The 17801-nt window shown below is 39.8% G+C and overlaps 2 protein-coding genes across 30 annotated transcripts in view; one reads left to right on the forward strand and one right to left on the reverse strand.

Annotated features, from left to right (window-relative positions):
- Window positions 1-12690, forward strand: part of AIM2 (absent in melanoma 2) — a 132423-nt gene extending 119733 nt beyond the window's left edge. For 13 of the 18 annotated variants that reach the window (XM_063796329.1, XM_063796338.1, XM_063796326.1 and 10 more), the window contains 4 exons: window positions 115-248; window positions 2488-2907; window positions 5155-5343; window positions 6111-6345. In XM_063796329.1, the coding sequence (XP_063652399.1) occupies window positions 115-248; window positions 2488-2907; window positions 5155-5343; window positions 6111-6137 (770 nt within the window). In that variant the 3' untranslated portion in view covers window positions 6138-6345. Of the gene's footprint in view, window positions 1-114; window positions 249-2487; window positions 2908-5154; window positions 5344-6110; window positions 6346-8860; window positions 11226-12233 lie in introns of those variants that run through there. The other 5 variants (XR_010152196.1, XR_010152197.1, XR_010152199.1 and 2 more) reach the window with 2 other exon arrangements.
- A 971-nt stretch (window positions 12691-13661) lies between these two features.
- IFI16 (interferon gamma inducible protein 16) overlaps window positions 13662-17801 on the reverse strand; it is a 50859-nt gene continuing 46719 nt past the window's right edge. For 10 of the 12 annotated variants that reach the window (XR_010152178.1, XM_054687371.1, XM_009435194.4 and 7 more), the window contains 3 exons: window positions 16719-17138; window positions 15092-15283; window positions 13662-13995 (listed from right to left, as the gene is read on the reverse strand). Coding sequence is in view for 9 of the 12 variants with exons in the window: in XM_054687371.1 (XP_054543346.1) it covers window positions 13915-13995; window positions 15092-15283; window positions 16719-17138 (693 nt within the window). In the remaining 3 variants the exon portion in view is untranslated. Of the gene's footprint in view, window positions 13996-15091; window positions 15284-16718; window positions 17568-17801 lie in introns of those variants that run through there. The other 2 variants (XR_010152170.1, XR_010152172.1) reach the window with 2 other exon arrangements.

Below are 17801 nucleotides of genomic sequence, written 5' to 3' on the forward strand. Positions count from 1 at the left end.
TGTTCTTGAAGATATCTTAATATGGTTTTAGTATTTATTCCTGGTGACATTTGAAAATGTGCACTGCTCATATGTTTATATGCTTATTGGCCATGTCTTTCATTTTTTAATCAGTTGATAAGCAATACAAATCGGTAACAAAACCAAAGCCACTAAGTCAAGCTGAAATGAGTCCTGCTGCATCTGCAGCCATCAGAAATGATGTCGCAAAGCAACGTGCTGCACCAAAAGTCTCTCCTCATGCTAAGGTAGGATGAGGAGAGTGGAGTGGTCTTTGTCCTTGTAAGAGCATCACTGCCACTGTCATTTCCCATATTGTTCTCTGTTCTTTATCTCATAGCATGCAAATAAGGGAAGCAAGGCCACAGCATGAAAAGCATTCTGAGTCACAAAAACAGGAACTACCTTTGATTCATCAGATTAAACACCTGTTGAGTTTCTAATCTCTGCCAGGTTCTGGACACATTAACACTTCGTTATGTTTTGGATTCTATAAGAAGAAAACTCTGAGATAGACCGTTGTTTACAGGAAGTCTATTTTAGAGCACTTTCAGAATTAATATCTGTGAGGAAGTGAAAGGAGAAGAAGAGGAAGAATGTCAAGTCCAATGTAGTTGCAATAGAGGCCTTGGCCTACCCTACAGGGAGCTCGGGAGCTGAGAATGTCTTTCAGGGCTCCCAAGATTTGTGAGGGAGTCTGTGGTTTGTACAGGCCCAGGCTCTGGGTCACATCAGAGATCCAATTCACAGACTCTGACACTCGGCCTGGCATGCCTCTGTTTGTTTTCTGCTTGGTTCTTGACAGCAAATTGCTTTTTTAAAAGTAATGTAAAAAAGCCCTTTATACACCTGCATGGGCAAGGTGAGGTGGCCCCATTTAGCTGAGAGAGTAGTGGCTGGAGAGTGTCATTGGTGAGAATGATTAGTTTAGTCCTGAGGGAGCGGCAGACAATGTTAGAAAGGCCCAGCACAGAATCTACCACACATGCAGTTTCATTTCCTATGAAGCAGGTATTACATTATTTTATACCTGTGTGAGCTCTAGAAACTGATGATATATACTTCATTCTCTTTGTCTAGAGGAACCATTTCCTCTGGGTTTGGCCCAGAAACTTCTGGATTTTTCAGGAAAACAAGGTTCAAGTATAAATGGTGTGATTCCCTCATCAGTAATGAAAATATGCATTATTCAGTCTGGAAGACCCAAATAAAGATACATGAACCAAAGAGAAGGACTTTTGTAGTGGACCTCAGTGGAGCTGACCTTTCCCTGCATTGATCCAAATGCAGTCAGTTATGCTGCCCATCAGGGCCCCTTACTGGCCCAAGCTCCACTGGCCCAAGCTCCAGGTCACATCAGAGACACCCTTCGGAGACTCCTACACTTGGCTTTTTATGCCTCTGTTTGTTTTGCCCTGTATTTCCCTTTGGTTCTAAATGGCAAGTGGCTTTTAAAAAGTAGTATTTTCTCCCAAAACAAACCAAAAAGAGGTATCTTATCTCTGTTAATTCAGAAAAATAAAAAGCACAGAGAAGAGAATAAAATTATCTATAATTGTATCTTCTAGGAAAAAAATATATTGATTTTGGTAAAAATCTCTCTAGTGTGTTTGTGTGTGTGCTTTAACTGCTTATTTATCCAATAAGAAACAGATTGTTTATCTGTTTAGGACCTTTCCCTTTATTGAATCAGTTATAACAGTTTACCATATTTCTCTAAAGCATTTTTAATATTTGCATAGTAATCTTTTTGTGACTATACCATATTTTATTTAACCAAATCTATTTTTTAGATATTTAAATTATTTCTTTTTTTATAATTTCAAATAATAAGATGTACTTTTTAAATATAAACCTTAGTGCATAATTCATTATTTAAGGGTAAATCCATAAATGTAGTATTAATTCTCCTTTTAAATTTCTCCTTTAACTCACTCATAAGATCTCTGAACTAGGTCTCCCTCTTAACTCACATTAAATGTAATCTGCATTTTGTTATGTACAATGCTCCCTAGGAATTTGGGGAGCCCTGTGCTGGTCACTGAGCTCCCTCACTTTTATACCAGAGTAAAATGAACGTTTAGGACAGTATTGGATAGAGAAACAAGGACACATGCCCAAATGGAATCGATAGAAGATGGAATCAGATTTATCAGATTTACCCCAAGGCTTAGCAGTATTTCAGAAATCTGATGAAGTCTTTATATATAGCACATGGCAAAGCAAGGATTTGGTTTCAGGGATCCTACCTCCAAAACGTGTTACACCGTCTTACCTGAATACAGGAGTTGAAATCTTCCTTCTGCACTCTCTGTTCTATCTGGATCATTCTAGGCCTCAACTCTCTTCGTATCCCCTCTGTATCTCTTCCCTTGATTCCACCTATCTTCTGCTGGCTTTCTGAGGTTTAGCACTGTGGGTGAAGTAAGGTCCTTTCAATAGTACCTTTTTGACTCACAGCTGATATCTTTCTTCTCTTGTCTTCAGCCTGAACAGAAACAGATGGTGGCCCAGCAGGAATCTATCAGAGAAGGGTTTCAGAAAGGCTGTTTGCCAGTTATGGTACTGAAAGCAAAGAAGCCCTTCACGTTTGAGACCCAAGAAGGCAAGCAGGAGATGTTTCATGCTACAGTGGCTACAGAAAAGGAATTCTTCTTTGTAAAAGTTTTTAATACACTGCTGAAAGATAAATTCATTCCAAAGAGAATAATTATAATATCAAGATATTATCAGCACAGTGGTTTCTTAGAGGTAAATAGTGCCTCACGTGTGTTAGATGCTGAATCTGACCAAAAGGTTAATGTCCCACTGAACATTATCAGAAAAGCTGGTGAAACCCCGAAGATCAACACGCTTCAAACTCAGCCCCTTGGAACAATTGTGAATGGTTTGTTTGTAGTCCAGAAGGTAAGTTTTCATATCTAATTTCATATTGATTAGTAAGAATAACGTATTTCCCATCTGATCTTAAAGAAACTTTAGAAATGGTTTTAATGTCTTTCTATATAGAAAAAATAAAAAAATACAAAGTTCTAAAGAACTGCAGAGTTAACATGCCAAAATTCATACAAAAACTCAAAAATTGTTTTTATTGTCAAAAATGTCACGATCCTATTTCAACTTATTCTTATCCCAGTAGCCTCTGAAAAAGGAATTAGTTCATTCACATAATTTTTATTTCTGCATTATTTTTGTACTTTGTACATATTATCTTTATTTTAAGTGACTACAGTTGTGATTATCTTTATTTTAAGTGACTATTGTTGTGAATGCAAAGTAAGTGTAGTTGAGTAATAAACCAGATTAATTGACCTGAAAAACCAATACGCAAGACAGGATTAAAGAACTGTGATTAAATGAAGAAAACAGAAGAAAGAGTTAGCTTGAGGAGACTTTTTTTTTTTTTAATTAAAAAGTAAACTTTAATGTCAAAAATGCGAACTTGGGGAAGACAGAAAAGATCACACACAAAGCTGTCACTTCACACTTGGAAGGTTGCACGGCGGCCGGGCAGAGGCGCTCCTCACTTCCCAGACAGGGCCACGGGGCAGAGGCGCTCCTCGAGGAGACTTATTAGAAGTGAGAAATAATAAAGTATTTATTATGATTCTGAGCCTCAGGGAACTAGCCTTGTGGGATGACTTTTTCTGGTCTAGGGCAGGACCTAAAGAACCATAGAGAGGGAACCTGCTGCCCCTGCATTCAGAGCCTCAGAATAACTTCTGCTGCCCTGGGTTAGTTTCAGAAGGAATTGATAGGAAGACTCTCCAGTCCTCCTGGAAAACTCAAGTGTAAAATGACCTTGGATAGGAAGGTCATGTTCTTTATCCCAGTTTTCAGCTTTCAATCTGGCCAGCTATCCACTAATATATATTGATTTAGTCCATAAAATTAAACCTAAAATACGATCAATCTCCTAAATAACTGACCAACCTCCTGTTCCCTTTGGATCTAGACTTGATTGTGAATTATTTCCTGTCTTTGATTACTTAGTAGACTCTTGGCTGGGTCTTGCATCATTACCTCATGTCTCTCCTGGACTTGTTTTAAATAGCTCTCTTCAGGCTGGGCGCGGCAGCTCATGCCTGTAATCCTAGCACTTTGGGAGGCCAAGGCGCATGGATCACCTTAGTTGAGGAGTTCCAGATCATCCTGGCCAACATGGCAAAACCTGTCTCTAGTAAAAATACGAAAATTAGCCAGGTGTATTGGCGGACACCTATAATCCCAGCTACTCAGGAGGCTGAGGCAGGAGAATTGCTTGAACCCAGCGGGTTGGAGGTTGCAGTGAGCCAAGATTGCGCCATCGCACTCCAGCCTGGGTGAAAGAGCGAAACTCCATTTCAAAAAATAAAAGAATAGAATAAATAGCTCTCTTCCAACCCAGGGTCTTCTTTTTTCCCCTGACTAATCTGGCTACTGGCCCTGGAGAAGCTCCACCTTCTCTATCCAGCAGTTGTTGCTTCTATGGGCCACCCTGGCCTCCTCCTAAAGGAAGGGAATTTAGGACTGGAAAGATGGGCATTAGGAGACAACATGTTCTAAGTAAGACACGTCTGCCTCCTCTGTGTGAACTTGCTAACATCTATTAGATATATACCTGCTAGTTTCAAAGCAGAAACATTTTTTCAAGTTGTCCCTTGAACAATGTAGGGATTAAGGCTGCTGACCCTGAGCAGTTGATAATCTGCATATAATTTTTGACTCCCCAAAAACTTAACTGCTTAATAGCCTACTCTTGATCAGAAGACTTACGGATAACATAAGCAGTCACTTAACACACATTTTTGTGTTATACATATTATATACTATATTCTTAAAAAGTAAGCTAGAGAAAAATGTTATTAATAAAATTATAAAAAAGAAAATATACTAACTATTCATTAAGTGGAAGTAGATCATCATAAAGTTCTTCATCCCCATTGTCTGATGTTAAGTAGACTGAGGAGGAAGAGGAGGGTTGGTCTTGCCATCTTGGGGTGGCAGAGACAGAGGAAAATTCCCATATAAATGGACCTGCGCAGGTAAAATCTGTGTTGTTCAAGAATCAACTGTATTTCTTTTTAGAGCCTTCTTCTGGCATGTCTGATGTGTGACTGATGTGGCATTCCTTAATCAGATTATCAGAGGCTGGGTGTTGATTTTCTTTTACAGGTAACAGAAAAGAAGAAAAATGTATTATTTGACCTAAGTGACAACACTGGGAAAATGGAAGTACTGGTGGTTAGAAACGAGGACACAATGAAATGTAAGGAAGGAGATAAGGTTCGACTTACATTCTTCACACTGTCAAAAAATGGAGAAAAACTACAGCTGACATCTGGAGTTCATAGCACCATAAAGGTGGGAACTGCATGGAACAAAGTCAACTCTCCAAGGGGGTGATATTTTTTGTTTTCTATCAGAAAGCTGGACTGGAGCCATTAAACAGGATATGGAGTGGAAGACATTGATATTTAGTACACATTCATCTCATAGAACTGAGGAACCTCCCTCTTAGGAAACATGTATTCTAGATACACAGTTAAGAGAACATGGGCTTTTCAAGGCAGAGGAGCATATTGTTGTGCCCACAGAGCCCAACAAAGAGCTCCTTATTTATACTACAAGTCTAAAGCAGAAAGCTTGCCCAGAGTCGGAAAAGTCACTCTGACTAATGTCTTTGAAAGTAGACAGACAATAAATACTTTGAGGACACATTTCCCTAGCCAGTCCCACCACGCCTGCACCTACCATAGTCCAGTGCAGTTAAGTCCATGTAAACCCCTACTCTTGACCTTCCACCACACCCTCCTACCCGTGTCCTGCCACTACTTGGTGCTCTTCCCCAGGTCTCAGTGTTGGTTGCACTGCCTGCTATCTCTGTAAGAGTGGAGGCCAAGATTTGAGAAATATGCGTATGTGACCTTGCTAAGTGGGAGTGTATTTCTCAGGTCAGATATTCACTTCGGGAGTATGATCCAAGGCAGACCAATGTATTAGCAGGGTGGGAACAAAATAATTTTATGAGAAGATGATACATACACTTCGGAAGGCCATAGTGACTGCAAACAGTGGAGGGGCCACTCATCGACTGCATCTCAGACTGCATGTTTTTTTTCTCCATCCAGGTTATTAAGGCCAAAAAAAAAACATAGAGAAATAAAAAGGACCAATTCAAGCCAACTGGTCTAAGCAGCATTTAATTGAAGAATATGTGATACAGCCTCTTCAATCAGATTGTAAGTTACCTGAGAGCTGCAGTTCACAGGCTCCTCTCTCCACCAAATTAGGATAGGATAATTGCTGGACAAACAAAATCAGAATATCAACAGATGATCACAATAAACATCTGTTTCTCATTCATTACAGTCCCACTATCTCATTTAGTTTGTCAATCCCTTGTCTCAAGCGAAAATACTTTATCAATGTATTATATGTTTATACAAATTTAAAAGTAAACTATATGACAACAATTGCACAAAATACAAGAGGGAAGAATTAGGAGTACGCTGTTAGAAGATCCTGTACAACATGTGAAGCAGTGCAGTATTATTTGAAAGTAGATACTGAATAATTAAAGATGTATATTTTGTCCCATAGGGCAATGATTTAGAAATATTTTAAAAGGTATAGAAATAATAACACAATTTTGTGTTATTGGAGAAAGAATAAGCGTAAAGCCCAATGGAAAACTAGAGAGCCAAAACTAGGCTTGCACATTTACAGTCTATTGATTTTCTACAAAAGTACAACACAGTTCAATGGAGAAAAGACTAAAAAAAAAGCTACAACAACAATTAGATATCCATACTTAAAAAAATGAATCTGAGCCATTCCTCACTCTTTATACAAAAACTCCAAACAGATCATTGGCTTTTCATAAACATCTAAAACCATAAAACTTCTGCAAGAAAACATGGGAGAAAATCTGTGTGATCTTGGTGTAGGCAAAGATTAAAGATTTAGATATCACACCAAAAGCACAATCTACATAACATAAATGCTTAATGATTTGAACTTCATCAAAATGAAGAACTTCTGTTCTTCAAAAGGTACCATTAAGAGCATTGAAAGGCAAACCATAGATTGGGGCTTAATATTTGTTAGTCACACAGCTGCTGAAGACCCTGTATCCAGGCCAGGCACGGTGGCTCACACCTGTAATCCCAGCACTTTGGGAGGCCCTGGCGGGTGGATCACCTGAGGTCAGGAGTTTGAGACCAGCCTGGCCAACATGGTGAAACCCCATCTCTACTAAAAAAAAAAAAAAAAAAAAAAAGCCGGGCATGGTGGTGGGCACCTGTAATCCCAGCTACTCGGGAGGCTGAGGCAGGAGAATCACTTGAACCCGGGAGGCGGAGTTTGCAGTGAGCTGAGATTGCGCCATTGCACTCCAGCCTGGGTGACAGAGTAAGACTCTGTCTCAAAAAACAAAAAGATCCTGTATCCAGAATTTATAAAGAACACTCAAAATTCAATAATTGCACAACAACCAATTAAATGTTTAAAATGGGCAAAAAGATGATACATGGATGTCAAATAAGCACATAAAAATACACTCAACATAATTCATCTTTAAGGAAATGTAAACTAAAACTACAGTGAGATGCCATTATGTATTTATTAGAACAGCTAAAATTAAAATTAAAATAGATTACCCATACCAAGTACTGACAAAGATTTGGAAAAACTGAAACTCTTGTGCACTGCTGGTGGGAATGTCAAATGGTATAACCTTTATGCAAAAGAGTTTGTCCATTTTTAAAAACTTAATATGCATCTACAATGCTAAGGTCTGAGAAGGATACAGAGCAATTGAAACTCTTATTTATTGCTGGTGGGAATGAAAAGTCACATTAGAAAAGAGTTTGGAAATTTCTTATAAATTTAAACATATGCTTACCACATGACACAGCAAGCTTGCTATAAGTTTTTTATCCACTTGAAATAATTATGTATGTTCACACAAAAATCTGCATGTAAATATTCATGAAAGTTTATTTGTAATTATGCAAAAGTGTAAAAAACTCGATTATCCCTCACCTGAAAAATGAATTAACAAACTTTGGTAGATCCACATAATTGAATTGTACTCAGCAATAAAAAGGAATAACTACTGACACCCACATCTACATGGATAGATCTTTACTCTAAGTGAAAGAAGCCAGACTCAAAATTCTACATACATTTTAATTTCATTTTATGACATTCCACAAAGGGCAAAAGTATAGTAAAGACTAGATCAGTGGTTTCCAGGAGCTTGGAGTTGAGAGGGAGGCCGGCAACAAAGCAGCAGGAAGGAAATTTTTGTTATGATGAAACTATTCTCTATCTTAACTTTTGTGGTAGTTTCATGACTACATGCATTTGTAAAAATTCACAGAAATAAGTATGATTGTTTGTAGATTATGCCATGATAAACATGGAAAACATGCATCAGGTTGGAAGATAGAATTATGGATGTTTTTGATATTCTGATTTTTTTTATTTCTCTGGAATAAATACTCATTGCTTTTATAATAAATAAGAAAGATGAAACTTTTTAAAGAGACCCACAGAAATCAGGGACTTTAAAACAATGAATATCCCTTATCCGTTAGGTTAATAATGTCCAGGATTTGTGAATGTGATGATGATATGATTAAGGAAAATGTCCTCAGAAGTGTTAGTTGAAACATCAGTTTGGCAACATTACCAGTAATTATGTTCATATTATTTGACCCAGTAATTCCACATATAGGTATTTAACCTAAAATGTCGGCTTTGATGCTATTGCATACCTCAAAACCACTTGATACAAACTGGTCTGTAAAATGTTTATGAGGACAGATTAGCATCTCTGTGAGTTGTTCTATCCTCTCTGGTCTACACACTACAGATCTAGGGGAAGCTCCAGCTTCTCATCTACTTGATTTGAGTCCCATGGAGAAGCTGGTAAGGTGGAAAAATATGACACGGTGCGGTCAAGGCATTAGAGGATGAAGCTATTGAAGTGAAAACGAAATTGAAGAGGCAAATTCTTTTGAGCAGAGGGTAATTTTTTTCTTATTTCATTTAAAGATAGATTGTCCTTAGGAAGTACAGTTCAAAGGGGAATCAGCATGATGTTAAGGAAAGCAAGCAAAGGTGGGGATGTAGCAGCCCACCTAAATGACACTAACTCCAAATCACCATCATCCAGGGTACTCAAGAATAGGCAATTACAGAAAGCTTACCTCAAGTGATATGAATATGAAATATTAGACTAGCTGAGAATACAAACATCATCTGTGTATAAAACAGTCCTTTTTCTTACTGTTCATTAAGTCAAATTTGAAGTTAGAGGCAGTTTTAGCAGTCTATGACATCTTAGGATGGCATCTGTTCCTAACTAGCTGAGTGATACTGTGATTTTGACCACTTCACTCAATCTCTCTGAACTTCAGTATTCTCAAAGATGAGAAAACTGGCTTCTGTAGCATCTGAAGTTTCTTCAGAATCTGGTTTCCCAAAATGAGCAAAATAATCTTAAACACATATACACACACATACACATACACAGATATATGTGTGTGTGTTTGGTGTGTGTGTGTGTGTATAAGAATAGCATTGGGCAAAAAAATATAAAAATGTCTAATTGGCATCTAAGCCTACTATAATGGAAGACACATAAGCAGAAAAGTGGTGTAAAACAGTACGTTTTTATTATTTCACTCTTTGACGGCAGACCACAATGGTAAACTTTAACGTCTCTTTTCCTTATTGGGCATAGATAGCTTTGGACCTTCGCAGTAGTGAGACAGCCAGATGGGAAGGGGTCCCCAGAGAAACTCCGGCCCGCACACTGGGCAGAGTGTGCACTGGGGTGGAGCCACAGAAGTTTGCGCCATTTGCAGTGGACAGGAGCCTGGCCCCTCCTCTTCCTGGATGGAACCTGAAATTCAAACTGTGAGGCGGGAAGTGCACTAGCAAGGACTCTGGCTTTGTGGACCATCCCTCTTTCCCTCTTTTCCTTTTCACCCAAAAAAGCCTGCCCTCCTCATGCTTCATGTTGTCTGTGACCCTAATTTTTCATGGCCATGTGATAAGGACCCCTGTCTTTAGCTGAAATAAGGAAAAGTCCCACAACATTTTTGGTGCCCAAAGTGGGGCTCGAGAATCGGTGAGTGAGATGCAAACCAAGGAATCTTTTTCTCTCTCCTTTCTGAGCCTTTCATCCTCAGACTTCTGAGGGTAGGGGAAATCATGCCCCCACCCCCGTTGTCACTTCCAGGGGTTGGGATGGTCGACCTGTCTCCATGGCCTTTTACTTCCTTTTTCCAGATGAACCGGTGAGCAGTGGCTCCTCATCACCCTCCCCTCCCTGCTGGGGCTGGGATACACATCCCAAGGCGCCCCAGGTACATGGCTGTGTTTACTGCCATGGGCCCATGGAGTCTCTCCCTCCCCAGGTCAAGGAGGCCAGCTTCATCCCACACTCCTTTTTTTTTTTTTTTTTTTTTTGAGACAGACTCTTGCTCTGTCACCTAGGCTGGAGTGCAGTGGCATGATCTTAGCTCACTGCAACCTCCGCCTCCCAGGTTCAAGCAATTGTCCTGCCTTAGCCTCCCAAGTAGCTGGGACTACAGGCATGCACCACCACGCCTGGCTAATGTTTGTATGTTTAGTAGAGATGGAGTTTCACCATGTTGGCCAGGCTGGTCTCGAACTCCTGACCTCAAGTGATCTGCTGGCCTTGGCCTCCCAAAATGCTGGGTCTAGAGGCATGAGCCACCGTGCCCAGCCTAAGAATGTCACTTTCTAACAGGTCCAAGAACTCCAAGTTTATCTTGGGACCTTAAAAGAGAATCACTCAACTCACAGGCATTTGAGAATACAAACCCATGACTGGGCTTGGCTTTAAAAGGTCTTATCTGAGACTCCTTGTGAAACAGAGTTCCATCAAAGCCAATCCAAAAGGCCTATGTAGAAATAATTATTCCTCTTGCACTTTATGCAAATAATCAGACCAAGTGTAAGACTACAATCTATTTTGCAAACAACTCAGTCCTATCATGATTTATGTTTTTTTTGTTTGTTTGTTTGTTTTTTCCAAAAATGAGGACTGGAGAGAAAGAAATTGTGTTTCAAAACTTATCATACATTTGCCATTAAATTCTAAACTCATTAGTTGTTTTTAAGTTTTTGCCTACAGTTTAGATGAACCTTGCTTGTTCCTGTGAACCAACCAGCAAGCTCCAGCTACAGCTCAGAAAGAACAAAAGGTATGGGTAATGTAAAAATCTCCGTCAGCATCCTAGTTCTGAGCAATAATCCTGCAAAATCCTGCCAGGTGATGGGAATAAATAGGATGCCCATCACTCGAAGGTTTCCTCTTTGGGAAAGTAACACCAAGGGAGCTAACCAAAGCCAAGCACCATGCACCCAAATCCTAGCAAGCATTAACTGTAGCCACCAGTTATCTAGGTGTGTCACAAGACATCTTTTTCTCTTCCTTGTTGGAGGAGGACTCAATTCCACAGCTTCAGTTTAGCATTCGGCTTATGATAAGGAGTCCATGCAACATCCTTCAAGACACATGTTGTCCCAAACTCAATTCATAAATGAGGTCTAGGGAATCAAGGCTATTGACAGCAGGGGAGATAGGGCGTACATGGGTATCCCCTAGGCCCCCCTGCTTCATGGGTACAAGCCGCTTTACCACCCATGGTGCTGACTGCCAAGGTTGCTGGGACTTGGGGATGCGAGGATGGAAGAGGGAAAGAGGATGGTCTTCCTTCTCTCCCTCATGTACCACGGGTATCTGCTAGGAAGAGATGGGAACCAGGGACGCCTGCTCCCCTCTTTTTAGATGAGTAACCATTCATTTTCAATCTGTACCCCTTTTGAAAGCATCCTGAACCTTTGGGACTCCTTTGAAAAAACACCTTTCATTTTTCCTTTCTCCCCCTCAGTTCTCTCTTCACTGATAGGCAATTGTGTCTCCGTACTACGGGACACTCCCGTCAGATGCATCCTCCAAACTGGGAAGAGTTTAAAACCTTAAACTGGTCAGCTTAGGATTGGGCTCAGGGGAAGGGAACCCAGAAGCCCAACATGCCAGCTAAAGGGTAAAGTTTTTTCTTTTTTTTTTTTTTTACCAGTTGGGCTTTTGGCCTCCCTCTCCTTGTGCAAACTGATAAAAGGCCTCAGGATTTTTGAGCTGTCCTTACCCCTCCCCTTGTTTAGATACATGTTTTCTAATAACACAATTTGTCTCTTCTTGCCTTCAGGCCATCAAACTCCAGTCATGCAACTGGAGAGGCGGACAATGGCCCATTCTGCTGGGAACCCTTAAATAGGCCTCTGAGGGACTTTGACTGCTGTTTTGCCAAAACAGCACCCCCTGTCAGCAGGAAGCAGTTAAGATCGGTCTTTGTCCTTATCCTTATCCTTATTCTAATGGCAGTTAGATGCATTTTTTTAGAGGGGGCAATGAGACAGCCAGGTGGGAACGGGTCCCCAGAGAAACTCCAGCCTGCACACTGGGAGGAGTGTGCACTGGGGTGAAGCCACAGAAGTTTGCGCCATTTGCAGTGGGGAAGAGCCCAGCCCCTCCTCTTCCTGGGTGGAACCTGAAATTCAAACTGCCAGGTGGGAAGCCCACAAGCAGGGAGTCTGGCTTTGCAGAAGGACCGTTTCCCTCTTTTCCTTTTCACCCAATAAACTCTGCCCTCCTCACACTTCAAATTGTCTGCGAGCCTAACTTTTCATGGCCCCATGATAAGGATTCCCATGTTTAGCTGAACAAAGGAAAATTCCTGCAACAGTAGTAGACTTCCCCATTCCATTCCTCACAGCTTCCACCACATCCCCACAACCCTCTCCTAACGTACACACCCCAAACGAGAAGAGCAGCCTGGGTTCTAAATCAAGCTCTCTAATTTACCATCTAAGGGTCATTAAGAAAGTGACTTTGCCTTTCTATTCCATGTTTGTCACATATTATAGGGTGAGTAAAGAGGAGAAAACAATCAACATTCTAGAACTAATATGAAGATTAAGTGTCACAAAATAATTGCAAAGTACCAGGTACCAAATATATAATCAATAAATTTAGCTAAATTTTAGTTTTAGATACTTACTTTCTGCTATTCTATTCTGAATAAAATTAATTATCTTCAGTGTTTGCCTAATGCAGCTCTTCCTAGGGCAGCTTTCTAATGGATCAGATCACTATAGTGGATTGCGAGAACAGGAAATATGGTTTGAAAGTGCCTGAAGAGCAGTCGGTGTTTTGAGGAAATGCATAAAACCAGATATTTCACATCAGGCAGGCCCAGATATTCCTCTAACACAGACAAGTGCCTTCATGCACATCACCAGAAGGTGCCTCATTTGGCAGAAAAATTACCCAATTATGCCCCCTCCAGGAGACCAATTCTGAAAAGATATCTACTGCTCTGGGCTAAAACAGTAACACAGCGCTTGGCAACTGAACCACAAACTGGATTTCACGCTTACCTATCCCTTTAGCCTGGTTTCTTTCAGCAGAACACAGCCTGTTCATTCTTGACCAGGGCTTTACCCGGTAAAGATCACACCCAAAGTATAAATCCAAACATTGCTTGAGGCCTGTGTGCCCCACCCTGATTTGCAGACCACAAACTCTTTGCTTTTAAGCAACTCATGGATGGATTAAAGAGACTGCTGGGGAAGAATTCCTTTCACAAAAAAGATAATGTTTATTTATTTTTTCAAATTATAGAAGTTGTAGATGCAAAATATGCCATTTTATTAAAAAAAAACTATGAAAAATTAAAAAAGCACTCCCAATACCCCATTGCCTAGGATTAACAGCTAGTATATATGGTGGTGTGTATGTATAGTGTTGTATTTCAACCAGGTATATGTACATTTTTTAGGCACTTAGACCTTATCTCCATAAACATTATCGTCAATGACATACAGATTTTAGAAGAAAAAGTCTGGTGAAGTTTCCATACTTGAATCAGGATTGAGTATGTCTTTCTTGTTTTTCCTGGTCTTGATGACCTTGAAGGAGAAAGAGATAAAGACAGACCAGTTGAGATGCTGGTGATCCCACATTTCTCCCTTCAATCACACTGTATCTCCTCCCCCTGCACCATATCTCTTCCCCTATTCCTTTCTAAATGATTCTTTTCTCGCTCTCATCTATCTCCCTTAATAAATTCTTGACCTTTGAGTCATGCCTCTCTGTTTAATTTGGACCCTGAAATGAGATATTCACTCCTACTTAGCATGAGTGCAAGTGAAAGAGCAGGAGATGTCAGGGAACAACAGGAGAGAGAAAGGAGCTGGTGCACCCAATGACAAGAGTTGAGGAGAGGGTTTTCATTGGGCAGAAAGGAAGGGGGAGAGTACAAAAGGTATTCCTGGTGCAACTCCTATCAAAGAAGGTTTGAAATGTTTGACTGCTGGTCCTGAGAAACGGAGCAATCTGAGAGCATGTGTGTGCCTGAATATGTCAGCCTTTGTTTTGAACTATTTGCCTTCTAATATTAGCCTTTGTTAGTGTTCCAAGAATCCCACATGAATGTATGGGTCAGTGTGGCAAAAAGCATGGACTTTGTTATGTAGACCCAGCTACCTCTGTCTGATGTAAACCAGTGTATGTATCTCACTACAGGCAGGTACCTTTGTGATCTGATTTGCTCAGATGCATTCTTGGTAATTCAGGGCTGCTGTGAGCTAAGTTGATGACCCTCTATGGTAGACAGTATTTCTCCCATTTCACAAATGATGAACCTGAGGTTCCTAGTGTAAGTCTTTAGTCAACTAGAAAGTCACAGAACCAGCAGTTGAAACAAATGTGCCTTAACCAAACCCAAATTCTTATTAAATTATCTCCACATTGTGGTAAAAGCAACCAATTCTTTCTTTTTTAACTTAGGTATCATGGCCTTTGAAAGCCTCTGTAATTTTTTTTATTATGATTACAAGTATCCTTCTTTAAAAACAATGATGGGAAGTTTACACCCAGTAAAGTGCAAGGCTTTGTTCCTTTTCCACTTGCTAGACTCTCTGTAATAGTAGCAGTCTAGTCTTCTTAAAGTATAAACAAAATGATTCGCCACTTGGAAAAACGATGTTCCTATAAAGTTCCAACCTTGATGTGACTATGAATTACAGATCTCAACTCCCCGGTATTCCCACTTTTCGGTGCCAATTCAAAGCAGGTGAGTTTCAGTTTATCTCCCTCCTCACAGTTGATTGTGGTCAGTCGTCCATGCACCACCACTTCCATCTTCCCTGTATTATCTTGTATTTCATAATAAGTGAATTCACCCCTTACATTTTTCTGCAAAAGAAAATTAACACTTATCTTCTGAAACTGGATCAATAATTTTCAAATCTATGAGAAATACAGGGTGTTTCTGGAAACTTTTGTCTTTGATAGAGTAAACAGAGCTGTAGGTCCTGAATAACAGTTACCAAATAGCTTAAGATACTTGGTCTTTGAATCCTGCCTTTCAACTCCTCCCTTGAGCCTCTTTTGTTGAAGTTCTTTGTCTGCTGGATTTTTTCTAGGAAAAAAAATTGATTACTTTCCTAATTCTTCCTGTTTCCACATCAGCACAGCTGGGATTTTTTAAGGAGCCTGGATACAGAAAAATCTGATTAATTTGGTAGGTTTCTTTCACACCTGCCTAAGAGCAGAGAATAGAGGCTTTTTATGGCACTTTATAAGTTTGAGAAAGAATGTTGCACGTCCTCATTAAGTAGACTGTTATTTCAATATGTAACTACTTCTTTCTTCTCCATATAGTCACTCTTTCCCAATCTGCCCAGATCTCAAATCTAGATCATCCATCTATCTAGTCACATTGTTCTGGTTTGTAGCTCATTACTTTATTCATTAATTCTACAACCACATATATATGTACAGTCATTTAAACTGAGTTTAGAGAAAACAGCACAATTAAAAGTAAGCCACCCTAGAAGACATATATAATGGAGTATGAAACAGTACTTCAAACAAGAAGTTAAATCAGCTAAGCATAATATTTACATGATGTGTAGAGACTGAAAGGCACACTGTAAGCCTAAGAATTCACCAAGCTTTTTTTTTTTTTGCATTTTATTGCCCCATTTATAAATTGAGCAGTTAAGCTACGTGACTTTTTTAGTCTTTTTGCTTCGTATTTCTCTTATTATTTAATGCAGAAGTTAGTTGCTCTGCAGTCTCCTGATGAATTAATGAATGAGAAGAGGCAAGAAACTTTGGAGTCCAAATGATCAGAATTCTAGCTAACTGTTAGACATAGCTGCATTCTAAAGCAGAGTAGTCTATTTTATTTCTTACTCTGGTTGTCACAATCAGGATTCAGGCTTGGGAGAGCAACTCTTTTATTCACAATTAAATTAAGTTGTCATTGATACAGATGGAGAAGAACTCAAAGAAACAAAATCCTAAGGATATGTGTGTTGATATAAACTCTGCACTGTCCTGGACAAGGGTGGCTCTGAATAGACCATCAAAACTAATAAAATGCCAAGTTTCCTAGTGACTGTCTAAATAACTTGCATGATGATACCTTAAGAAGAGGAATGTTACAATATAACGTACCCCATATCCTGAAATGAACTCTATTCAATTATCTCTAGTGCTGGGGGAGGGGTGAAGGGGTTCATTTTCTGTGTTGAGTAAGTTGACCAAAGTCCAGTTGACAAGTTAAGACTTAAAAAATTGGAGGTTGCAGGAGAAATTTTATAAAACAATGGTGTGGGCTTACCTTATGTACCTCAAACACCCCATTCACAAAACTTCCTTTAGTTTGTGAGCAAAGCTGATTGATTTTAGGAGTTACGCTGGCACTTCTAATCAATCCTTTTGGGATCTCCATGTTTCGGTCAGCATTCACATCAACCACAAGTGTGAAAGGATATACCTCCAGGAACCCATTGCGGCAAACATAATTTGCTATGGCAATGATCTTCTTTGGGGTGAACTTCTCCTTTAGGTCAATATTAAAAACCTTCACTCGGAAGACTTCATTCTCAGTTGCCACTGTGGCATGAAACATTTTCTTCTGCTCTTTGGGCTCATATACAAATGATTCTGTTGCGTTCAGCACCATCACTTCTTTGAGGTCACTCTGGGCACTGTCTTCTATGGAAACTTCTTCAGGTTCAGTCTTCAGTCTTGGTTTCAACTTAGAAGGTAGAGACCAAAACAGGCACAATTAAAACAGGAAATACAGGGTCATTCTCTAGTGAGTCATCTCAGCCTCAGTGTTGGTCCTCAAGTATCACCTTAACTGGGTAAAGTAGGGAAAACTAGACAAAGATCACTGAGATAGTATGATTTAGGTAACGGAAGAAATGAAAAAGATGTAAGGAGTAATTTTATTATCTTCATTGTTTTATGAGAGTGGAAGGAAGAATATTTCTTTTTTAATGAGAATTAACCCATAAAGAAAAGGCATATCCCCTAACAAGAGGTATGGGGAAGCAGAGGGTAAAGGCAAAGCTGCCATGAAGTGACTCCCAAAAGAGATGAGATTTTAAAAGAATCTCAGTTTTACTCCTTTCTACCCAGGTCAGGTCATATTGAGCACTGCTGGTCCGTGGAGGCAGCTGTCCTGCCTCCATGTTCTGGTCTCTAGGACTCCCTTGATCCCTTCTTGCCTCCATACTTCCTCTTCCAGATCAGCAGCCCCTCCAATTCAAAGTGCTCTCCTACAACTCAGAAATAGTGCAGGCCACTGTGGAGAGAGGAGGTTAAAGAAAAGTTCCCTCCTGCCTAATATGACAGTGACCAAATAAAATAAAAATAGAGAAAAAAATCATATTACTAGCATTCAGAGTAAGGAACA

Source organism: Pan troglodytes, chromosome 1 (genome assembly GCF_028858775.2).
Source record: "Pan troglodytes isolate AG18354 chromosome 1, NHGRI_mPanTro3-v2.0_pri, whole genome shotgun sequence".
NCBI lineage: Eukaryota > Metazoa > Chordata > Mammalia > Primates > Hominidae > Pan > Pan troglodytes.